Here is a 26,510-nt window from a genome sequence, read left to right on the forward strand (position 1 = left end):
AAAGATTAAAGAAAACCCTGTACCATTAATTATGGGACTAAGAGATTAAATGGAAGGAGTCACTAAAGTTTATTGATATATAGCATGGGAAAAAGTAGCATCTTTTAAACACAATACCTTCTCCAAGTTAGTTAGGTAAAGAAGCTGCCCAAGTTTTTTCTGAAGCTGTGAAGTAGCAACGGCTTTATCATTTAGTAGTTTTATACGATTTTGTTCTACCTAAAAAACAAAACAAAACAACTCTTTATTCTCTCTTATAAAATGGTAAAATTATAATAAACATTACAGTTCTTCCTCAGTAATTTGTGTCCTATTTTAAGAAAACCCACTGACATGTGAAAACTCAATTTTGCCAAATGGATACTAGATATTTTAAAAGGAAATACACACACAGAGCTCTATAGAAGACAAAATTCAATACAAAATTCTTTTAAATAGGAAATTTCCAAAAAAAAATAAATAAATAAATAAAAATAAATAAATAAATAAATAGGAAATTTCCCTATATACTTTAAGTTGGATAAAAATCCACCCAAATTCTATTTGTTATCATTTTTCAGTAATATATCCATGGGATAAAGAAAACCTAAATGATCTGCTGCTTTGGTAAGAGTTATTTTATGAAACCTAGGGAAGACTCTTCCTGTATATGCATACTCACACCCACACCCATATCTCTTTTGCCCAGTAGAAAATAGAATGAAGATTATAAAAATAAAAGAAACTTGATTACACACAAAAAAATTACTGACAATTCATATTTTAAAAGTTGAGATAGTGTAAAATGAGTATTTAAAAATTTTTCTAAGGCACAGTTACTAAGCTTTATTGAAAGAAAAAGATTTAGGGGAGCCTCGGTGGCACAGCGGTTTAGCGCTGCCTGCAGCCTGGGGTGTGATCCTGGAGACCTGGGATTGAGTCCCACATCGGGCTTCCTGTAGGAGGCCTGCTTCTCCCTCTGCCTGTGTCTCTGCCTCTCTCTCTGTCTCTATGAATAAATAAACAAAATCTTAAAAAAAAAGAAAAAAAAAAAGAAAAAGATTTAAAAGATAAAACGGGGTGCCTGGGTGGCTTAGCTGATTAAGCATCTGGCTTTGATCTCAGCTCAAGTCTTGATCTGGGGGTCATGAGTTCAAGCCCCTGCATTGGGATCCATGCTGGCCATGGAGTCTACTTAAAACAAAACAAAACAACAACAACAACAACAAATACACAAGGAATAAATTTATAAAGAGAATTATATTTTAATATGGGAGGAAAAGGTTGGGAGAGTCATTTTTTAATCCTGGGATATAAAGAGGACTTATTAGAAGATAAGTTGTTAATATTTGCTTATCAGTAGCAAAGGAAAAATGCAAAAGAAAAGCAATGCAAAAGAAAATGCAAAAGAAAAGAAATGCAAAAGAAAAGTTTTCTGAAAAAAACTAAGGTAAGAAGGACATATGTCTAAAACTGACTAAGACCACCTTTAGATTTTGGCATACAGAAGGTACTCAGAAACACATGAATATGCAATCTGAAGAGAAACAAAACTAAATAGTGAATTCTATGCATGTGTTAGACATTGTTCATCCTTGTCCATACTGACTTATAAAACCAAACACTTTTATATGGCTAAAACTAAGAGCAGAGACTAAATACATTCTTATGGAAGAGATGACTGTCTTAACTCTTCTATGGACCTCGGATTTTTGTGACACCTATTGGCTGTGTTTGTGTGATTTATTTGCAAATTACCTCATGTGGTTCAATGATATGAAGAACGGGTGGGTTGGGCTTTGGCTCCCTAGGATGACGCACTCTTAGTCGTTCTGTAGCCATTGCAAGTTCATCAATAGCAGACACGCGATTCCTCAGAGCCATCCAATATTCATGAAGTAACTGGAAAACAGAAAACACAAAGACTGGTAAGCAGAATTAAAATTGGTTAAGACCACCAAAATGTGCCATGATTCAAAGTCTTCAGTGAGCTCTAAGATATACTTTTTTTCATTAAGTGTCTATGATACAAGCAATTTTGGGGCCACTTTTTAGGATGAGGACATATGACTGAATAACCTCTATAGGCCCCTATAGAATATTTTGCCTTTAGACTCTTAGGAACAGAATACCCAAAGATATTTTGGTGAGACCAAAGATCTTTACAGGTCAATACTAGCCTGGTGGAATCTCTGCTTTCTTAATATATATATATATATTTTAAAAGAGACCATGATCTCTTTATTTTTTTTTAATTTTTTATTTATTTATGATAGTCACACACACACACACACACAGAGAGAGAGAGAGAGAGAGAGAGAGAGGCAGAGGGAGAAGCAGGCTCCATTCACCGGGAGCCCGACGTGGGATTTGATCCTGGGTCTCCAGAATCGCGCCCTGGGCCAAAGGCAGGCGCTAAACTGCTGCGCCACCCAGGGATCCCCAGAAATATTTTTTATTATAAAATATTTCACATTTTCAAAATAATATGTACATATGGTAATGAGAATACTAAAATAAACAACTGAGCACTTAACATCCAATTTAAGAAAGAGAACACTATAAATGCCTTGGAAAATCTGTTCCTGATCAACTGCATCCCTCTTTCCTCGCACATTCTTCCTTCAACTCCTACAATGGACTAACCACTATTCTGAATTAGACATTCTGTACTTTTCATTGGAGTTATACTAATCTACACATTCTTAATAATTAGGTTATACAAGTTTCTGAAATTTATAGAAATGTTATCAGTTGGTATAAAATTTTTGATATGCTTTCTTCACTAACACTATACTTTGAGGTAGACCCTGACTAATATGTCTAATATTAGCTTATTAATTTGCATTGCTGTACAAGAGTTCAGTCTGCAACGTTATAGAGAAAAAATTCAAAGATCTGAGAACACTGTATAATAGGCAATCCTCTGAAACATAGTCTGTCATCAAAATAAGCCCAGAGGAAAAATGCAGGGACAACTGGACACTGTATATAGCACTGTCTTCTTCTCACTGCTTGTTGTAATTAATGTGCGTTTGCATTTAGAATAATAATGTGAGAAGAAAAATAATTATTATGAATCAATGACTTTAACTATAAAATTATTATTCCTCAGTTTATCAAACATATGAAATGATGTTACAGATAGCATATTTTCTCCTCCTGGATAGAAATTTTTATCTTGCTTTAAAAGTCAAGAACTTCAGATTTTAAAAAAGGATATAAATGGAATTATAGTATTATAAATGAAAGTTTTTTCATTTCCTCACCCATCTCACCTGCAAAACAGGATGATGGATAACAACTCCAAATATAAAGAATAATTTAAAATTAATGAATTTTGGAATCTCATTCAAGTACAAAGCTGTGGTATATAAAATTATCAAAATATAAAGGATCACTTTCTACTTTATTAACTGCAATGGTTTCCAGTCTTGTAAGCTGAGAAATATTTATTATGTTCTCCAATCTTCAAGATTATTGATGTTTAAAAAAAAAAAAAGGATTATTGATGTTTGAGGACGCCTAGATGGCTCAGTGGTTGAACGTCTGTTTCAGCTCAGGGCGTGATCCCAGAATCTGGGATGAGTCCCACATCGGGCTCCCTGTAGGGAGCCTGCTTCTCCCTCTGCCTATGTCTTTCCCTCTCTCCCTCTCTCTGTCTCTCTCATGAATAAATAAATAAATAAATCTTAAAAAAATAATTGACGTTTGGTTGTTATTCACAGAGCAAAAGCAAAACAAAACACAATGAAAACAAAACTCCAATTTCACAGACCTGCAGTGTAAGATCAAGCTAAGAATAGAATGAAACACTTTTACAGCTAAATAAAAGGCTTTGTATCTATTTCATTTTAATAATGACTATCTTTTAGTAATTTAATATATGGGAAGTTCCTTATTTATTCAGTATTATTGTATTTATTTTTTTCATTACAATCATTACATTTTAGGGAAACAAATTAGGATACTTCAAGTCTGTAAAACAGATTTTTAAAAACTCTTTGAAAAAAGCAAAGTCAAGTAGTAATTAAAATTAATATAAGGAAGAAAAAATTTCAATATTGGAAAAAATACAGAAATACTGTACCTTATATTCCTTTTTCCATGCTTCAAAAAGGTCCATTGAAGTACTTCCTTCATCAATGAATTCAACATCAAATCTATGTGATTTTGCAAATGAGAGCAATGCTTTCAGAGACCGCTCTGTTTCACTTATTGCCCACAGACCCCGGCTTGTGGTGGGTATTCGATCATCCACCAATCCTTCTTCATCCTCTATCATCTCCTCAAATATTGCAGTCTGGCCTTTGACTCTGAAAACATAGGAGAACAAAACAATAGTAATTACTGTCAGTGGTTTAACAAGCATTATAAAAATCCTACTGGCAGAGGCAAGAGAGAAGCAAGGTCAATAACTTTTCATCAACAACTTTCAGTTGTTCAGTTTCAGTTGTTTTCATGTCTACAAGATCATGCTTACAAGTCTTTAGAAAACTACAGCAATCCTAAAAATGCTGAAGGCATCATAAATTTGTCCAGTATCTTGACAGCAATGTGACATGATAAAAAATGGCTATAAATTTTCATGCTAAAATCTAGCTCTGAGAATTATCATAATACAAAACACAAACTACCATCACTACCACCAACCATGCAAAAGCAAAACAAAACCAGACCAAACCATAAGATGATCACAAAGTACACTGTCAATCTTTTTCAAGGCAATCAGAACTTAGCCTTTTCTTAATTTGTTTGTAAAACAGGAATAATTTTGCTAATTATCATAGCTATTAAGCACTTACGAGGTACCTTAATTCTTGACACGGAATGAGATCTTCAAATTTGTGTAGACAAAGTATATTAAATAATGACAGCTAACCTTTTACAGAACTCTTACTATGTATCACATACTATGCGCTAAGCACTTATGTGCACTTCAAAATTTAATATTCATAAAAAACTCAATGAGGTAAGCATTTCTATTTTCATTTCATGAATAAGGATACTGAGACTTACAGAGGCAATCTGCCCACAATATGGGCAGGGATTGGAGTTGAAAAGTGTTGGACTCAAAAGTCTGTCACTTCCCTAAACTGTTTCTTCATCACACATTACTAGATGACATGAACATTTGGAAGTAACTTCGTATAAGTGAAACCGAACATGTTAAATGATGACATGCCAAAATTCACTGAATTGATGTAATTAAAGAAAAAACGCAGGAAAGTTACTGTGAGGAAAATACATAGTCTTATAAATCAAAACACCAAGTCTTGTAAACATTTCATTCTCCTGATGGTAATCAATCAGAGAACTCACGTGTGGGAAAACAGCTTTGATTCATATTCTGTGAACAATTCATCAGCCTTACAAAAGACACAGCTGTAAAAGAAAGAAATGATCAGAGAAATATTTACAGAGATAACTAGCAATCAGGCAATTTCTAAAAGTGGCTTAGTATTTTATATTTCATTTTATTCTTTACAATCCGTATACCATTTAAGAAAAAAATAGTTTTCAGTATGTGGTATTTTAAAAGTTAGATTAACACTATGTTTCTTTCCACTTCGTCTGAATTTAAATGAAAAAAACCTTTATTAGATGAGCTACTGTTTATTCTCTCAGAAGAAACCTAGCTTAATGGGGTGATGCCATTTCATTGCATGACTTCTCCTATTACCTACCAGTTGAGAGGAAGTCTGGTTGGTCGGAGGTGGCAGATTGTCGCCGATTCAATAACATTACGAGATGGAGGTCCCTCCAGGTTTTTTACAGCCTCTCTTACTAGCTTCTGGAATTTATTTAGCTCTTCCATTTGTGTTGTAAGTAAGAACTGAAGACCTCTGCAGTCGTGGAACCTAGTTTCCATCACCAGCATCACACACAACACAAAGAAGAATATGTCAATTCCCTCAAATTCAGAAAATGGTTGCCAAATAAAATATTAAAGAAACTGCAACATTTTATTTAGCCTACCTTGACTGAATTTACCTTAGTGGTATGTTCAATCTATTAGTAGATAAGGTATAATAACATCGGGTTATTTACTATAAAATATATCAAAATTTTGATAGTCTCTGTCCTCAGGAACTGAAAAAGAGTCTGTGAAACCTGTCTCTGTCTCACATGTCTTTGAAAGACCAAGACTGAGACATTATTTCTTTTTTAATAACAACTGACCACTAATGTCCCTCCTGAAATCCTTGCTTTATATGGAGAGGTGACTGCAGGATGAAAAATAAAGAGAAAAATTGAGAAAAAAGAAGAAAAACAGCCAAGAATTATATTGCTTGCTACAAAGAGTTTATAAATACATATATACATATACACGATGTGTGTGTATATGTATATCATCACATATATTTTACTATATACATATTATTTACATGTATATACATTTTGTTAAACATTTATTATATGATGTCAAGCATTTTGCCAAGCTCTTTACCTGTATAATCTCAACAGATACTATTGTGCTCATGTTATGAAGCTTAATGAATTAAAATAATTTAATTAAAATTACAAAGTGATCATGTAGCAGAATTAGGAGTTAAACCCAAACACAATGCCCTTAACTTTTTTTTTTTTTAAAGATTTTATTTATTTATTCATGAGAGATACAGAGAGTGAGAGAGGCAGAGACACAGGCAGAGGGAGAAGCAGGCTCCATGCAGGGAGCCCAATGTGGGACTCAATCCCGTGTCTCCAGGATCACGCCCTGGGCTGAAGGTGGCGCTAAACCACTGAGCCATCCAGGCTGCCCTCTTAACTCTTAAAACTGAGTGAAATGGGGTATCCCTGGGTGGCTCAATAATTTCTGAAAGAATTTGCACAGGGATACAAGAACACAACTAGGTTAGGTATATTATATATTATTCACATCAGTATTATTTACTATTATTCATAAATTATGCAACAGGGGCTAAAAAATGATCATACATCAGCATTTAACTATTTCAGCAATATTCTTTCTTGCAGGTCCTTTAAGTGAAAAAGAAGAATATGTTATAATCAACATATTATTGGTAGGTACTATCCTAAATACACAAGCACTTTGCAGACATTAATTTGCTAATCTTCACAACAATGCTGTGTGGTTTTATAGATGACGAAACTAACAGCTTATCTAACCTTCCCAAGGTCAGAAAGCTAGTAAGTGGTGGAACTGGCTGGATTATGAACATAGGCAGTCTGACTCGAGAATCTACCTGTGCTCTTAATCTAAGAAAAACTAAGGTTTTGCTTTTCTAAGAATTGGTTAAGAAGCAAACATGAAAATTTGGCTTCACAGATATGGATCTCACTGAAAAACACAGCCCCAGTATTAAAATGATCTTTGAACGTAGATGCAATACAAAAAATATTAACTCACCTAGATGATAAACTATACATTAAAAATTTTACTTTAAAAGTGTTTATTACTTTCTATTTATGTCTAATGTTTCTGAAGAAAAAATGTGTAATAAATGGCATGTTTTACATTACCTACTGGTCATTTTATAGCACTGGGACCTCGACTTTTACAAGGGGCTACATTCTCATAAATAACAATTTGCAACTTTTAAGTAGTTTCTATGTGATTTAAGAAAAACAACTTCAAAATAATTTTACGATTTTATCAACTGATTCCACAATGCTGGCAAAACATATCAGCTTTAAAACTTGATAAAATGAATCATGACTTAAATGACAATTTATCCTGGAACGGTGACTCCTGGGTTTACCAGGGAAAAAGGAAGTGCACTCAAGAGTATAATGTACTGCATATACCTCAGAAATGAAGCCTGTCCAGTTCTGTATGGTGAAAAAGATGATGACTGTAAATCTAAATTAGTAATGACACATGGAAAATGTAGCATATATCTTTAGGGTTTTAGCAGGCATTTTAAAAGAAAGGCTTTTAAAAGTAAAAGAAAACACTTTAAAACATCTGAAAGATATTCTTATGCTGAATTTTTCACTGAAAAACTAACATTAATCCCAAGGCTGACCTTATACTAGGATGTGATCTAAGAAGCAATAAAAGATCCTCTCTCTGTCCCCTACCTACAATCAATAGACCTGCCACAATACTTCAAGTTCCCACATTAGAGTGATATTCCTTTGAGTTAAACCACTGTGGATACTACTGATAAAGAATAAGTTGGTCTTTGGGAAAAATTACTCACCAGTTATACAAAAAGCAACAACCCAACTTACCTACAAAGAACCCTGAAGAATGATGAGTGTTGATGAGAAGAAAGATGGGGCAGAGAGCAGGTAATTTTACAACATAAAACCTGAACTACTGTAATGCTATGATGCTTAGCTCTTTGTGGGTGAATTACAAAGTGGAAGCATGAATGCCTAACCTCAAGGACAAATTTCTCCAAAACAAAGTCTATATCAAGACTTTGCTTATAGTTGGCTTTGGGGCATCTAGCAGAGGTACAATGAATATACTTTAAGTAGATTTAAAAAGCAGTAGAAATGGACTATTTAAAAATGACTAACATACAGAAGACAGGTTTCCTCTTTCAGGCTTATATCTAATATTTGTTTGAAATGTACTCTTAACAATAGGTAAAATCCAGATATTCATAATCACAGTATGTTTGATAGTTAATTCCACCTCTTAACATTAAATGATCTGAATATTTGGGGTCATTACTCATAAAGTTATTCTATTTTGTACTGTTTTCTTACTTCTCTGACATAGAAAGCTTGCCAATTTGTTGCTTGTAGTTGCTTGTTATTTCATTTCGCACTCGCTGAGCAAGTTCCTCATCAATAGCAAATTCTATTGCTCTGTGGATCACATTCAGCCACCAAGGAGAATTAGAATAAATCTGTAAAGAGGACAACAACAGCTCACTGTTTCTATCACTGGGAAAGGTGCTGTGAAAAATTCAAAGGAAGTAATAAATGCTAGTCTCAAAGAAATTGAGACAGTGGTGGAGACAAGCATACACACTCTATATACAAACTTTTGCATACATAATTAACGAGAACACCTGTTTCCTGAATTACTGTGGATGAATGAGAATTTATTGTATACATCTGAGTAACACAGTTGTGCTAAAAAAAATACACTACCAAATGAAAACTCAGTATTCACTGTATATATTTGAAAAGGTGACAGGTCTCCTTCTCAGTATTATAAAGATATTCTGCTAATCTTCAACTAATTGAACTAGATGGTAACTCAATAATACTCTATGATTACTGGCAAAATTATATGCCTGAATACTAAATAATTAATGAATTAGGAAGAATACAGTATGGAGTGACTGGTTAAAATAAAAAAAGACTGTGTGTTTTGGATAGCCCCTTTAGGCTTATTACTGATTTCATAAAAGAGAAATTTTAGAAATGACAAATGGCACGTGTTCCATAAGAAAAATACTCCTAAAGTTCTGACATCTTTAAAGAAAAGATTTTAGAAACATACATATCTAAGGTCAAAAGGAGGTTATGGAAGTCTTTACTTTCCTCAAAAGACAAGTTATTGTCTACAAGATAAGAGAAAACCCATCATAGCATAAAAAAAAAAAAAAAGAGCACAACTTCCAAGTACATGATTTATCTACACACCTGTTTATTAATCAACAAATACTCTGAATAGCAAATACATTTTTTATTACAGGACAGGCACTATACAAGGTGCTAAGAATTCCAAGATGAATAAGAAAGTTCAAGTTTTTCTCCAAACCAAGATAAAAACCAGAGTGCTATACGGAGACAAACACAGGTAAGAGAAGTTATTTTGGGGATGTACCTTTCTCTGGAGCTCCTTTATGGTCTGCTGCACGGGCTGTAAAGCTTGCTGAGCTTCAGCGACTTCTGTATTACACTTGCTCATATAATGCTCTCGCAGTTGTTTAGCCTGTGTTGAAACAGGAAATGAATATAAACTTTCATTTCAGGTCTAAAAAAGAATTTAGTATAATATTGTGAGAACAATGTGGTTATTTATGTATGTAAAACTATATAACATAGTTTAAACATAGACCTCTACAAGTATACTGTTAAGAACATAAACCCATGCTAGAAATTAAAACAGATATTAAAGAGACTACATTTACTTATAAATCACAATTTTAAGAAATCCCAAGAGTCTGCTTCCTATATTTCTAATTTCTTAATTTAAAAAAAAAGGGGAATGGTAAGAACAACAGTATTTCAAATCATGAGGCAAAGCAATCTTTTAGAATTTCTGATTTTAGAAACAATACTTGAGGGACACCTGGGTGACTGGCTGAGCATCTGCCTTTGGCTCAGGCTGTGATCCCTGGGTCCCAGGATCAAGTCCTGCTTCAGGCTCCCATCAGCCTGCTTCTCCCTCTGTCTATGTCTCTACCTCTCTCTCTGTGTCTCTCATGAATAAATAAATAAAATCTTAAAAAAAAAAAAAAGAAAGAAACAATACTTGAGGGTATACAGTAACACATGTGTTAGGGGACATGAGATAGTGGGAAGAAAACCAAAAAGACTCCTGAACAGGAAATCCTAATGCTTCTTCCAATTAGAGGTACGTTGACCCACATGTACTGCCAACACTAGACCCTTCAATTTACAAAAATGTCAATTTCATGAGGTTCAAGTCAATAGATATATCTCTTTGGACCAGTCATTTCACTTCTCTGGGCTTCTGTTACTTCATTTGCAAATGTTGGTGGTTGAAGTAGATTTCTTGGAACTGTGGCTTCATAATCTATGAGCATTAGGCAAAAGTGATAATGTGGTCTACTTAGAAATATACCTACCCAGTGTGACACATTTTTCCCTTTCCTTTTTCCATGATGCATTTCTCCTTTTCCTGTCACAACCTTCCAATTAATTTCTGTTAAAATTCCTTGGCTATAATTATTTGGTCATTAGAGCTATTTACTAATAGACTAGACAGTATGCCAGTGTTTCTTGTCACTGAAGGCATTTAAAAAAGTGATTGTATGTAAGATCAGATGCCTGCAATGGGAATGAGATTTCACTCAAAAATCTCCAACACCTCAAGTCATGATCCCAGAGTCCTGGGACAGAGCTGAGCATTAGGCTCCCTGCTCAGCGGGGAGTCTGCTTCTCCCTTTCCTTCTGCCCCTCCCCGTGCTCACAAACAAAAAACTCCAACATTCAGACTGTCATCTAACATCAAGAAAGGCCTGTACCTACTTATACAATCTCCCTTTGTATCTTAATTCAAATAAAAAGGGTCCCACTTACAGGTTCAATAATCAAACATAATATATACTACTCTTTTGATTTTATTAGCTTTGCCATCTATTCTTTGACTTTAAAAAAAAGCAAAAATCCATGAGGGAATTAGCATAATAGACTCATTAACAATTTATAGTGAAATGATTTATGTCATTCCTTCCAATGAGGCAAGACTCACTGCAGAAGGAACTTCTTCGAGAGGACACAAAAAATATCACCAAAATACTGAGTTTATTTATTGCCTTTAGTAATACATAGAAAAGTGGAGGAAACACAAAGATTTTCATTTTTACTAATAAGCCATATCTTTTGCAGATCTGCCATAAGATCAACAAGGTCTCCTTCCTTTCTATTTCTTTCCGTGTGCTGCTGGCTACCAACAACCATATCTATATACAAGTAGTTCACAAAAGAAGTAAAATAATATGGAGTACTGCAATTCTCTACCATCCAAAATCACAAAGCAAAATCTGGAATATAAAAGCAGGAGGGAAACATATGATTAACTTTTATTTAGATGTTGTATGCCCTAGGAAATATTAATGGATGGAGGATAAAGTCTGAAAAAAAATTCCTTTACAGACAGAATAAAAAAATAATTACCTCTTCCTCAAGTCTGCCATCTCGTAAGGTAGGAGGTATTCCTGGGTGCTTGGCTACCAACAATTCCATCAAGTTATGGGTAGCATGTAGTCTCTACAAACACAAAAGGCAATAATTTTGAGAGCCAAACAGGCTGATTGCTTAATCTTCACTCTTGGATTCAGGCATACTGGACTTATCTGTCTTCTTGCCCATCTTTCTACTTGTGCTTCTTTTTTTTTTCAGGAGCATGTCACCTTTGTATTTCCGCCGCCTTCCATGAGGCAAACACATTTGCTTACAACCCAAGGTCTGACTTCTGTAATCCTTATCCATACAGAATGTAAGTAGGCTTGCATTTAGTTTTCACCCTTTCCCCCATACACTCCTCCTAATACTCGCTGAGGAACATGTGAACATGTAGGTCCCAAGGTCTAGATTCTGAATGACAAAGAAGTCCCATTAGAAACTCAAGCCTAAATTTACTAAGATTAATAAAAGTGATCCTTATTTACCATTTATCTAGAGAGCCTTGTGTATATGATCCACTGGACATATATTCTTCCCAATCCATTCCACAACCTTGTTTAAGAAACAACAGAAGTCCGGGATCCCTGGGTGGCGCAGCGGTTTAGCGCCTGCCTTTGGCCCAGGGCGCGATCCTGGAGACCCAGGATCGAATCCCACGTCGGGCTCCCAGTGCATGGAGCCTGCTTCCCCCTCTGCCTGTGTCTCTGCCTCTCTCTCTCTCTCTGTGACTATCATAAATAAATAAAAAAATTAAAAAAAAAAAAAAAAAAAGAAACAACAGAAGTCCTAGTCCAGGAGAAGAGGAGTAGAGTTTCTGCCACTTTATTTCCATAGTGTCATCTATAGGTTTGTTGTTGCTACTAAATCTGATAGTGTTGCTGAGGCTATTATAATCTATGAAGCCATGCTGAAAAGACCTAAGACGTTTGTGGTGACTCTTCAAATATGAACTCTACAAAGATCTGTACCATGGTCCATAATATGTAGCCAGACAGAGTAAACCTTTAGAGTCTCAAATCAGTCGCCCAAATCACATCTTATCAAGACTCTTTCCTGATTATCCTTTAGCCGGTAGCTATTTTCCAAGTAAAGAGTCAATTAAAGGAAATTACTTATTCTCACAGCCCTTGACTTCAGAGGGAGCCTCTAACCAGCTGCAAACTCAATATCATACTGAGAAGCCTGGCTTGTACTGAATACAGAGATAAAAGATATAGTTTTCTCCTTTTTCTTACACCATCTTTAACTTCTCCCCTTTTCAGCCCTTAAGTTCAACAAATCCAGGTCACAGCCTTGTTTTCATATGTTTTTCATTATTCTTATTTTTATCGTAATTGCTAGGCTCATGCATACTCATTTCCCAGAAGACGAATCAATCAAGTCTGTGCAGTCAATCTTTCTACTTTATTGGACTCACTTGGCATAATCATAGTACCCTATATAGACAAAGGCACGTATAATAGAAGAAATATACCTATATTACATATTCTGCTAAATACAGAGATAGATATATTTCATAAGACTATTTTCTTAAGACTGTAAATTGAAGACAGTTTATGCCATTATGAAATAAGACCTTTACTATGAAACTGATTTTGGTTTTCTCTGAGAAGGGTGGTGCTCAAATTGTGTTAAGGAAAAGTTTTCAATGATCTGATCTTAACATGATATTAGTGTTCTGTATGTCGTATTAATAGTAGATTCTCCCTTAAAAGATAAATGTTATAATTCAAATATCCAGATCTTCCTGAGATACCTCCAAAAATTAAATCAGATCACGAAAAATTATTTTGCATAAAATAAACAGACTAGTTGAAATTGTTTAGTGTTTACTTACTTGGAGTGAATCTGTTTTGAGTTTTCCTTTGTGTTCCTCAGATGAACGCAACACTTCTCTGTACAGTTCTGCTGCCAAGGCATACTCACCTGAGGAATTAAAATGTATTGAAAACATAAGAAAGTCATATATTTACCTCCCAATATGATCTAGTTATATATTATCTAAAAATATCTACTGTAAATAGAACAATGATTATACCTCACAGCTTTTCAGAGGTATCTGACTTGGTATTAATATGACTGTGCCAATAAAAAAGCTGATGATAAAAGAAAAAAAAGCTGATGATAGCTCTGTTTATTAATTTCATAGCACAGAACACCAATCAGATAAACTTGTGTTTTAAAATTATACTGAAAGGAATGCCTGGGTGGCTCAGTGGTTGAGCATCTGCCTTTGGCTCAGGTTTGATATTAGGATCCTGGGATTGAGTCCTGTATCAGGCTCTCCATGAGAGCCTGCTTCTCCCTCTGCCTATCTCTTTGTGTTTCTCATGAATAAATAAAATCTTAAATAAAATTACACTGAAAAAGTCTGTATAAACTTTTAATTTAGACAAATGATTTTCCTCTTACTGAGGTTAAAAGGCGCCAATTAGTAGTCATTTTGATGTTTGAAATTAAGAACAAATTTAAAAATAAATATTCAAAACACTATGATCAATCTGCACTTAATTCTCAAAGAAATAATCTATTCCTTTTAATAGGTATTGTGTTTGGTAGCCAGCATGATTTTCAATTAAAAACTACTTTCCAAAAATGTCAGGATTCTTCTTTCCATTTCTGGTCACAAAAATCACAATTAGTCTGAGATTAATGTTTTATTATTATTATTATTATTATTATTATTACTCATAACTAGCAGCTCATTCAAATAAAGTAACTTAAAAAGTATCAACTAAAGTACAGGTTGGCAAACTATTGCCCATGGGTCACATCTGACAATATCTCTGCAATTTTGAGCTAAGAATGGTTTTTCGCCTTTTTAAACACTTGAAAAAACTCAAAAGAATGCTATTTTGTGACATGAAAAATTATATGGAATTAAATTTCTGGGTCCATGAATAAGGTTTTATTGGAACTCGGTCACACTCATTTGTTTATGTACTGTCTGTGACGACTTCTGCATTATAACAGCAGAGGTGAGTAGTTGCAACAGATCCTCTGGATCAAAGCCTAAAATATTTATTATCTGGTTCTTTCAGTAAAAGTTTTCTGATACTTCAATAAAAGGAGACATGAAACATTTTAAATGGCTTGAACAACAGAAATGTATCATATTTGCTGTATGGTGAAAAACTCAAAACTAACAGTAGTAAAATCATAAAATACAAAAAAAAGAGATGTTCCTATTTTTGCTGAGAAACCTTTTTTCATGATCATCACATATTTCCTTTTATTCACTTCAAACTGGTTTTATTAATATCATGGATTTAGGACTTTGTTATAGACATAATGAAAGAAATATGTATATACCTTTGTAAATTGTGTTGATTCTCTCTTTCCATTAAAGCTGATATATATATATATGTGTGTGTGTATATATATATATATATATAATTGTGGTAAAATATACCTAACATAAAATTTGCCACATCAATCACTTTTAAATATGTGGCATTAAGTTCATTCACATTTTTGTGCATAAGACTTGCTTGCTTTTATGCCATTGCTTTATATTTAGTTCTACAAGTCATGTAATACAAAGTTTTCTAAAGCACACATTTCGCAGTATTTTACAGTCAATTTCTATTCACTTTGATAAAGATGAACATTATTTTTGCAAAAATAATATCATATTATAAGGTGGGAGTAACACTCAATTATCTTCACACTAAGAAACTCCCCTTTTTCAGTTCTGAAGACTCTTATGAAGTTTTTCAAAAGACTAAAAAACATTGTATTAGTATTTATACTGTCATTTAGAGAGAATAATTCATTTAACAATTTTCCTTTCATAATCACAACTTTTTAAAGATGGTATAATGACTAGACTATAAAGCAGTTGAATCTGAATTTTCACTATAATTCTTTTTAAAATTTTTATTAAAAAAATACATGCCTCCTGGGAAACACATAAAAATTTAGTAAGTGATACAAGTTTAAGCCAAATTTAGAAATACTCATTCTTTGCTACTTGATGGCACTAACATTTCCAAGTAAATTAATGGCACTGAATTTGATACTTGCTAAAAGCTAATTTTCTCCAAAAAGTATGTGCAGGAAACACATTGTACAAAGTTGGAGTAATACTGTTTTTAAAACCATAATCAGGGAGGACCTTAGAATATGCATTATATATACATATGTGTTTGTATATAATATAAACAAATCCCTTGAATTTGCAGTTACTTTTAGATTTCTTTTAGAAGTCAGCTCTTGGGGCACCTGGGTGGCTCAGTGGTTGAGTGCAGTTAACTCAGAGCCAAGTCCCTCACTTCAGGCTCAGAGCACCCTCCTCAGGGGCTGGACATATCAGCCTGGAGAGGACACAGAGAGAGGGGGAGAAAAAAATATACAGAAAGAGGGAGGCAGAGACATAGGCAGAGGGAGAAGCAGGCTCCCTATGGGAGCCTGATGTAGGACTCAATCTCAGGACCCCCAGGTCATGGTCTGAGCCAATGTATATTCACACTTCACATTAAGAGTAATACTTCAACCGAGACTAAGCAAGTGGTACTATCTGTATTTTATTGCTAAGGAAAAAGATTAACAAACTTTGAACAATATACACAAGTTCAGAGAGCGACAACTATAGCAAAGAAGAAGCCCTGTCTTTTTCAGTTCTTGTCTAGAGCTACTCCTACTCAGCTTCTGTGAGTCTTCTGAACTCTAAGCAAGTGTTCAGGATGAGGGACATTGCCTAGTTCTGGTTCTGTTATGCTGAAAAGCTAATAACCAGATAGACCACCCAGTTTCAAAAGGCTTAGAATATTTCCTTGTATCAGACAATACTACGTTTTCTTGGGCAACTAATTTCTTTATGGTCTTATTAGTAAATTATGAGAAAAATGGTAAATTCTCTCCATGACTATGTACCCAAGTAGACTAATCTATTAGTAATTTTTGTAGTAAGGTCAAAAGAACTGGCATTTATCACAAAATGCCTTTCTAGTTCTAACAATATAAATGAAGAGCTAAATATACTAATTTGGTGAAGAATGTAGAAATAAAACAGCATTTGTATATACTAAATTATAAAGTGCTTAAAACTGTATATTACTTCACATTATGAAATACTTCTATGGTTTCAAGAACTTGATTCCAAGAACTTTATTCTTGAAATCATAGAACTGGTAACTTTTATTTCTTCTAATATAGTTTCAAGAACTATATTCTACTCAGTTTTGAAGAGATTAAAATCAAATTATCTAAATCAAAGCTATTAAGAAGATTTTAAAGGTAGATTTTATAAAAAGGCACACTTGCATCAGTATTTTCCTCATTACTTACAAGAAAGCTCCTAAAAGTCATTATGGTATAAAAGCTATAAAAATATGCAAACTTATTCTATTACAAATGCAGTAATAGATAAGTAACAATAGACTCTGTTGAATATAGAGTATTTGATGATTCATTAAAGTTGCAAAAGAATTAAGTTTAGTGGGCGGCCTGGGTGGCTCAGCGGTTTAGCACCGCTTTTAGCCCAGGGCCTGATCCTGGAGACCCGCGATCAAGTCCCACATCAGGCTCCCTGCATGGAGCCTGCTTCTCCCTCTGCCTGTGTCTCTGCCTCTCTCTCTCTCTGTATGTCTCTCATTAATAAATAAATAAAATCTTAAAAAAAAAAAAGAAGTTTAGATAGCCAGAAAGGTTATCATAAAAGTTTAGAATAAATTTCTATTTATGAATTATTCTAAACACAAAGATAGAGGCACTGAGCTCAGTGCAAGCTTATTACTAAGGTAAGTTGAGGTCATGGAAATGAAGCTAATGAGTAAATGAAGTAATAGAAAGATGGCTGTACAATTTTATACTCTCAATATCACTGTATGAATGAGAATTCCAGTTGTTTCTACATCCTTGCCAACATTTAACACATTTAATAAGCCTTTTCAATAGTCACATAGTTATGTTCTTGTGGTTTGAAAGTGCATATATCTAATGAACTTTCTGTCCAAACATTTTGCCTATTTTCCTTACATTGTTTTCCTATTACTGGTTTTTATTTTTATTTCTATTTATTTTTTTTATTTTTTTCTATTACTGGTTTTTAATAGTTCTTTTTGTATTCTGAATACAAATCCTTTCTCAGAGATGTGATTTGCAAATATTTTCTCTATTTAATGGCTTATCTTTTTTTTCTAGATTATTTATTTATTTAAGGGTGTGTGAGAGAGAGGAGCAGGCAAGGGGCTGAGAAAGAGGGAAAAGCAGACTCCCCACAGAGCAGGGAGCTAGACATGGGTCTCAATCCCAGGACTCTGGGATTATGACCTGGACTCGAAGGCACTCAAACAACTGGGCCACCCAGGCGCCTCACCTTTTTATTTTCTTAGGAATGCCTTTTGAGAAGTAGAAGTTATTCATTTTGATGAAGTCAAATGTATCAGGTTTTTTATGGACTGTGCTTTTGGTGTTGTCTATATATATCTTTACCTGATACCAAATTACAATTTTTTTTTATCCTTTTGTGTTTCTCTAGAAGTCTTAGAGTTTTAGGTTTTAATTTCGATTTAATATCCTCTGTATTATGAATTTTTATATAGTGCAACATTGAAGTTTTATTTTTTGAATGTGGATATCTAATTGTCCAGTACCATTTACTGAAAATACTAATTTTTTCTCTACTGAAATACTCTTGCATCTTTGCTGAAAAGTGAAATGATCATAAATAAGTAAGACTTTTTCTGGATTTATACTCTGGTCCATTGGTCTCTTTGCCTATCTTTATGTCTATGTCATACTGTCTTGATTAATTTAACTTTATAATAAATCTGGATTCAGATAGTGTAAATCTTCCGATCTTTTTGTTTTTTAAAGTTGTTTTCGCTATCCTAGGTGAATTTCAGAATCAGCTTGTCAACTGCTATAAAATAGCCTGTTGGGTTTTTTTTTTTAAGATTTTATTTATTTATTCATGAGAGACACAGAGAGAAGGCAGAGACATAAGCAGAGGGAGAAACAGACTCCTCACAGGAGCCGATGAAGGGCTTGATCCTGGAACACCAGGATCACGCCCTGAGCCAAAGGCAGACACTCAACCACTGAGTCTCCAAGGAGTCCCACCTGTTTAAATTTTAACTGGAAAAATTTGATTGCATGAACTATACATCAATTTAGGATGAGTCAGCATGTTAACAAAAATGAATTTTCTGATCCATGAACATGGTAACTAGGTGTTAATTTCTCTCAGCAATGTTTGTAATTTTCAATGTTTCTGTGACTTTTGTAAACATCTTACACATTTCTTTTTAAGTTGATGCTTATGTATTTCATGGCTTTTTGATATTACTATGAACAGGACTGTAATAATTTCTAATTGTTTATTTCCATCATATAGGAATAAAGCAATTTTCTATATACTCATCTTGTATAATGCAACTTTTCAGAACTTACTTACTAGTGTTAGTTTTCCTACATGGAAAATCATATTGCAGCAAATAAAGACAGTTTTACTTTTTTTCCTATTCAAACTGGTAACTTTTATTTCTTTTAATTAAGTTACAGCACTGGAGAGAATTCAGGTACAATGTTGAAGAGAAGTGGTGATGGTATATTCTTCACTGTTCATGATCATAAAAAACACTGTTTTTAACCATTAAGTATAGCATTAGGTGTTAAGTTTTTTTCAGATATCTTTTATCAAAATGAGAACATTGTCTTTGATCCCTGGATTGCTGGAAGTTTTTATCAGTAATGGATATTTAGGTGTAGGTTTTTTCAGATGTCTTTTATCAAAACGAGAACATTGTCTTTGATACCTGGATTGCTGAAAGTTTTTATCAGTAATGGATATTGAATATTGTCAAATACTTTTTCTACATTTATGGAGATGTTCACAAGGTTTTTCCTTCTTAATTGTTAATTTGGTGAATCATATTAATTTTTGAATATTAAACCAATCTTGTATTCCCAGAATAAATTCCACTTGTGATAAAAGTATTATTATTTTTATATACTGTTGGATTCATTTTGTTAAAACATTTAAAAAAATTTTGCATCTATGTTCTCGAGTGATACTGGTCTGTGGTTTCATAATCAGGATAATGCTACCTTAAAATAAGATGGGAATATTCTTTCCTTTTTAATTTTCTGTAAGAGTTTATATAGATTTGATATTTCTTCCTCAAATGTTTGGTTGAATGCACCATGGAAGTCATCTGGGCCTAGTATTTTGTTTGTGCAAGTTTTTTAACAATTTAATTTCTTGAATAGATACAGGGTTATGCAGGTTATCTATTTCTTCTTCAGTTTTTGTAGTTTGCCTTTCTGAGTGAGCTTCTATAGTTTGTATCTTCTAAAGCATTTGCCCATTTATCTAAGTTGTCAAGTTTCTGGCATACAGTTGTTCATAATATATATATATATTTTAAGATTTTATTTATTTGGGCAGCCCAGGTGGCTCAGCGGTTTAGCGCCACCTTCAGCCCAAGGAGTGATCCTGGAGACCTGGGATCAAGTCCCACATCGGGCCCCCTGCATGGAGCCTGCTTCTCTTCTGCCTGTCTCTGCCTCTCTCTTTCTCTCTCTCTCTGTGTGTCTCTCTCATGAATAAACAAATAAAATCTTAAAAAAAAAGATTTTATTTATTCATTCATGACAGACACAGAGACACAGGCAGAGGGAGAAGCAGGCTCCATGCAGGGAGCCCTGGAACTCTAGGAACATGCCCTAGGCCAATGGGAGGTGCGCAACCACCGAGACACCCAGGCGTCCCTGTTCATAATATTCTTTTATGATTTTTTAAATATCTGTAGACTCTACTGATGTCACTTTTCTTATTCCCAATTCCTGATAATAGTGATCTGTGTCTTTTCTTCTTTCTTCTTAAACAGTTTGACTAGAGGTTTATAACTTTCTATCGATCTCGTCAAAGAATCAGCTTTTGATTTCATTGTTTCTAATGGTTTTATTTTCCTTTTAATTGATTCCTGTACTGATCTTTATTATTTTCTTTTGCTGACTTGGTATTTCATTTTCTTTTCTTCTTTTAAAAAATTTTATTTATTTATTCATGAGAGACACACTCACACACACAGAGAAGCAGAGACACAGGCAGAGGCAGAAGTAGGCTCCATGCAGGGAGCCCGATGTGGGACTTGATCCCAGGTCTCCAGGATCAGGCCCTGGGCTGAAGGTGGCGCTAAACTGCTGAGCCACCCGGCTGCCCTGCTTTTCTTTTTTTAGTTTCTTAAGGTATTAGCTTATGTCAATGATTTATAACTTTTTTCTTTTTTTCTTTTTATTTATTTATGATAGTCACACACACAGAGAGAGAGGCAAAGACATAGGCAAAGGGAGAAGCAAGCTCCATGCACCGGGAGCCCGATGTGGGACTCGATCCCGGGTCTCCAGGATCGCGCCCTGGGCCAAAGGCAGGCGCTAAACCACTGCGCCACCCAGATCCCTATAACTTTTTTCTAAATTGGTGTTCAGTCCTATAAATCTCCCTTAAATTACTTATCAAGATTCTATAACTCTTGATGTTATGTATTCATTTTAATTCACTTCAAAATACTTGCCATTTTCCCTTACGATTTACTCTTTAATCCAAGGGTTACTTAGAATTATTCTAATTAGTTTCAAAATATTTGGGAACTTTCCAATTATCTTTGATTGACATTTAATTTAATTCCATTGTAGTCAGAGAATGTACTTTTTAAGACTTGCATCCTTTTAAATTTACTGAATTGTTTTACAGCCCAGAACATGCTCTGTTTTGGTAAACATTCCATGTATACTTGAAAAGAATGTGTATTCTGTGTTTTCTTCGGTGGGGTAAAGTGTCCTGTAATTGTTGACTATGTCAACTGGTTGGTTCTTAATGTTAAGTTTTCCATGCTGCTATTTTCTGTCTTCCGGTCTGTCAATAATTGGAAGATGGGTGTTGAAATCTCTGACTATAATTATCTATTTCTCATTGTACTTCTATCAATTTGTGTTTTATCTTAAAACTTTGGTTTTAGGTGCATAAACATTTAGGATTATTTTCTGATAGAATAACACTATATCCTTGGTAATATTCTTGCCTGGTGGTAATATATTCTCTCCAGCTTTCTTTTGGGTAGGGTTAATATGGCATATTTCATTTTTCGTTCTTTTTTTCATTTTTTCATTCTTTTACATTTCCATCTTTAAACAACAAAAGGGTTTCTGGTCTATAGTGTATTATTAGATATTGCTTTTTTAAAAACCATTTTGAAAATCTCTGCCTCATTGGGGAATTTAGACCACTGCATTTAATGTGACCACTGATATGTTTGGGTTTAAATCTATCTTGCTATTTGCTCTACATTTTTATCTGTTCTTTGTTTCACCTTTTTTTTTTTCTTAAGAATTTTTCATCATTACTTTTTGTCTCATCTTTTAGATTACGTCTAATTTTTTGTTGTGTTTTCAGTAGTTGCTTTGACTTGTCAGTCTGTTGTCATGATACCATGTTACTTCATACATAGTATAAACACTCTGCTATATCATATATCCCTAGGCTCTCTTCCCACACTTGGTGCTATTATTATTCTATACATGTTCATGTTTTGTTTTTTGTTTAAAGATTTTATTTATTTATTCACGAGAGACACGAGAGAGAGAGGCAGAGACAGAGGCAGAAGGAAAAGCAGGCTCCATGCAGGGAGCCCGATGTGGGACTCAATCCTGGGACTCCGGGGTCACACCCTGAGCTGAAGGCAGATGCTCAATCGCTGAGCCACCCAGGCATCCCAACATTTTCATGTTATAAACTTTATATTTCTTCTTATATTCTTCTTCTTCAGAGATTTCAATATATTTATATTATGCTACTTGAAGTTATCTACAATCTTACCGACATTCTTTTCAAATTTCTCAGTTTTTATTTTCTTTGTTTTTCATGTTGAATGGCATCTACGGCTATTTTATTCTTTAATTTTAATTATTTTTTTCTACAGTGTCTAATCCACTATTTAAGGATATTTTCCATATCAAACACTGAAATTTTCACCTCTAGAAGTCTAAAATTTATGTTTTACTGTCTCTACATGTTTTTAAGTTTTACTCTTGAGCCTACAAAATAGTCTGATGATTCTCATATTTATATGGAAATGTGTTTACTAAATGGTGGTCACTTTTAAAGCTAGTTAAATAACTTCTGCTTCTGGTCATGACAAAATAACAGAGAATGAATTTACTCTCCTTTCTGAAACAAGTGAAATAACATACATAATATATGAAACAATAGACTGTAAGACACCGGACATTAGTCAATAAAAATGGTAATCCCTGAGAGATGGGAAATGTAAGATTCTCTTTTCAAGGTCCTTGAATTTTATGCATAATGTGTTAAGTGTAACTATAACCATACACATTTTATTTGTCTATCTCTCCTTATTAAGAATTTAGGTCCACAAGATCAAAGACCTTATTTACTGTATTTAGTTCTGAGATCATAACTGATGCAGAGGAGACACTCTAATATGTGCTGAAAAAATGAATTTACAAACATTATTTTGTAAATTGATGACTAACATCCCCCTGAGTGTGTGAAAATGTAACTTTTCTTCTATTTCTAGATATTTTGCTTGTCCTCAGTTGTTCACTACTATAGACTAAGGTTAATAATTTATTGCCAAATTTTTGTTCAAATCCTACCTTTCCTAAAAAACAACAAACTTTTGAAGTGGAAATGTTTGGTGAAAGCATATGTAAACTTTGAAGGTTTTTCAAATGTTCTGCATAAGTGATCTCCATTAGGTTGAACCTACCTAAAGATCAGTAGTGTGTGAGAATGTCTTTCGGGGAAGGGGAGGGGTTTGATTTCCACTGCAACTAATCTGTCTCATTAAGTATTCAGAAGAATCAGAGATAATAAAGCAATCACCTTCTACCTTTAATGATGTGGATGCCGGCTAAGCCATTGAGAGCACAAACTAGTTGCCGATGTGCTTCTTCACATTCAGTTCCACATTTCTTCTGCAGAGATGTCAGCAGCTCTTCCATTGTCATGGTGCTAAAAGAAAAGACAGATTGTTCAGAAATGAAAAGGAAATCCTAAATGAGAGTATTATATTACATAAGATCAAGAGTATCAGACCCTTACAGAGTCTTTGTATATCTTCAGGATCTTTCTCTTTACCTCCATTTTTACCACTATCACTTTTAACTCAATTGCCTATTATTGTTTCAGCAAGCATTCTTCTATGTGATCCCATCATTCTTTGTTCCAGTTTAGTTAATGGAGAGGGAACTAGAAAAATCTTCCTAAAATACAAAGTACAACACGATATACTTGAAATAGTATGGGTGTCAGAAGGTAAGATTAACTCTGAATCCCCAGCATTATAATTTAATTAATCCCCGTGGGTCTGACTTTATTTTTATCTAAAAAGAAAAAAAAAATTCTTCAAGGATCAGATCAAATGATCCTTTCCACCCATTTCCACCCAAAGACTGTCTAACATGAAACATTTATATAGAAATTATTTCCATCTTCTAACTGTCCATAGCCATTTATATGCACCTTTTATGAAATGTTTGTTTGCCTTCTATCGTAGAAATCTAAAATCTTTCTCATCTCCTTTACTTGTTTATAAACTGCTTAAAGGCAAAGACAAAAATGTAAATCCTCTTCATATTTTTTAATAACACTCATCATTTTAATACCGGGTGCTAAGAAAAAAAAGGCCAGTTGCTGAGTCACAGTCTGATGAACAAAAACTTTCTGGAGTAATAGACTAGTGTGGAAATAAATATCTTAATGTATTAAAATGAAATAATCAAACAGACTCAGCACAATTACAAAAAAAAATACGTAATAGTATTCCATTTCCTCTAATTCCCTGATGTGGAACAAAAAAAATTAACAAGAACAAATGTTTTTCATATGTGAAGTGTGGCCAAAAACAACAAAAGAAAAGCCAACACAAAAACAGAACAAAATGACAAAACCCCAAAATAGTCCTAACTTTAAAAGAAATGTTCAGGGCAGCCCAGGAGGCTCAGCGGCTTAGCACGGCCTTCAGCCCAGGGCCTGATCCTGGAGACCCGGGATCGAGTCCCACGTCAGGCTCCCTGCATGGAGCCTGTTTCTCCCTCTGCCTGTGTCTCTGCTTCTCTCTCTCTCTGTGTCTCTCATGAATAAAAAAAAATAAAATCTTTAAAAAAAATGTTCAAAATCATGAAAATAATTTTGATAATGTGACTTTCATAAATGGGATTCTATACCAAAGAAACACATTACTAAAAATAACTGACAACTCATTATAACACTTTGAATGAAACCGTGGGCTAGGAAACTAATAGCTTAAATATCACTACTATATTATCGATTGCAGTATAAGGAAATTGATAATAAAACCTTTTCTGGAGTGGCAAGAACTCCCCACGAACAGCCTGTGGGTGACAGCAGGCCTGCCTGAGTCTCAGCAATGGATACAGGATAGAGGTGACAGTCCTTCTGTCCAGGCTGCTGAGCTTCAGCGCCCAGTCTGAAATCTTCCTGAGTTTTACTACAGCATCTTGGCAGCACACTTCATGCTGACGGTGATAGAAATGTCTTTCCACTGGAGAAAAGTGAAGCCAGTGGATTTCTTCTGTCTGAGGGGGTATCTGGATCTGTGGGGAGAATAAAAAAATGATTTCACCTGAAAATTCAACTTTCCATCCCAACTTTTGCTTCTCTTTTCTTGTAATGTCCTTAATCAGTAAAGAACTTATCCTACTGACTTGGTCAATCACATCCTTCTTTGCAGACCTCCATAGTATCTTGGCAATAAAGCTGTAGAGATGCTGAGGATTCTTCTTGCAGTAAGGGCGATAAAGAAGTCGAACCCACCAGTGTTTGACACAGTAAGGTTCAATACCAAGAAAGACCACCAACCCAAAAAGATCTGAGAAGAAAACAAGAAAAAAAACACATTGAGAATAACTGTTTCTATATTTCTTCATTACTATTTTGAATAACCACTTTCATAGACATTATACACAGTACACAAATTTTCTATGAATTAAAATACAGATTGTACAGACTTGAATCTGAAAGTTAATTCCACTTTGACTACATTTGTTTAGTATTTATTTTGCTCTAGGATTCATGCTAGGAGCTAAAATGTGAACCACTACACAGACCTTGTATTTAATCCAAAAGTCTGAAATTTCTGTCAGAGGTAAAACCAGAAAATGACTCACTTGTGTGTGCCTGATCAAGAGATACATAAGAAGAGTCAGACACTGAAACTATTGGATGTAAAAGTTGCTGGATATGAAAGTAAGTTTAAATGACTTAGGTGATACGAAGAATATTCACTGTTCCAATATTTGTTATACTTTGGTTTAATTATTCTAAAACTGAGGAAATAAGACGAAAACAATGATAAAAAATATAGACAAGATTAATCGACATGGTGATGTTCATAGCAACAACAAACAGAACAAAAAGGACTCAAATAGAAGAATGAGTAAATAAATTATGCAGTATTCTCCATAAGACAAAGCTTTTTTTTTTTTTTTTTTTTTTATCCAGTAGGTCTTGTGTTTGTTAGATTTACTGCATGGTACTTCTTATATATTTCATGATTGGGTACACTCAATTTTATACACCATTTTCTGTTCACTTAACATTAATACCCTACATAGTTTTCATTTTTATGATGAAGTTTTAAAATATGGAAAACTGCTTAGGATACAATAAAAAAAGGATATAAAATGCATGCAGTATGAGGATAAACCTATAAACCTTTATGTAAAATAGA

At 34.1% G+C, this 26,510-nt stretch overlaps 1 protein-coding gene across 2 annotated transcripts in view; it reads right to left on the minus strand.

The window, feature by feature from the left end:
• SHPRH (SNF2 histone linker PHD RING helicase) overlaps positions 1-26,510 on the minus strand; it is a 97,104-nt gene that overhangs the window by 36,019 nt on the left and 34,575 nt on the right. For both annotated transcript variants that reach the window (XM_055310135.1, XM_055310136.1), the window contains exons 12-23: positions 25,486-25,649; positions 25,118-25,374; positions 23,649-23,770; positions 13,625-13,713; positions 11,779-11,871; positions 9,740-9,847; positions 8,668-8,810; positions 5,667-5,840; positions 5,302-5,364; positions 4,070-4,295; positions 1,738-1,881; positions 118-219 (exon numbers count right to left, since the gene is read on the minus strand). In XM_055310135.1, the coding sequence (XP_055166110.1) occupies positions 118-219; positions 1,738-1,881; positions 4,070-4,295; positions 5,302-5,364; positions 5,667-5,840; positions 8,668-8,810; positions 9,740-9,847; positions 11,779-11,871; positions 13,625-13,713; positions 23,649-23,770; positions 25,118-25,374; positions 25,486-25,649 (1,685 nt within the window). The remainder of the gene's footprint in view (positions 1-117; positions 220-1,737; positions 1,882-4,069; positions 4,296-5,301; positions 5,365-5,666; positions 5,841-8,667; positions 8,811-9,739; positions 9,848-11,778; positions 11,872-13,624; positions 13,714-23,648; positions 23,771-25,117; positions 25,375-25,485; positions 25,650-26,510) is intronic.

The sequence above is a fragment of the Nyctereutes procyonoides genome, unplaced genomic scaffold (assembly GCF_905146905.1).
Source record: "Nyctereutes procyonoides isolate TBG_1078 unplaced genomic scaffold, NYPRO_anot_genome, whole genome shotgun sequence".
Lineage (NCBI taxonomy): Eukaryota > Metazoa > Chordata > Mammalia > Carnivora > Canidae > Nyctereutes > Nyctereutes procyonoides.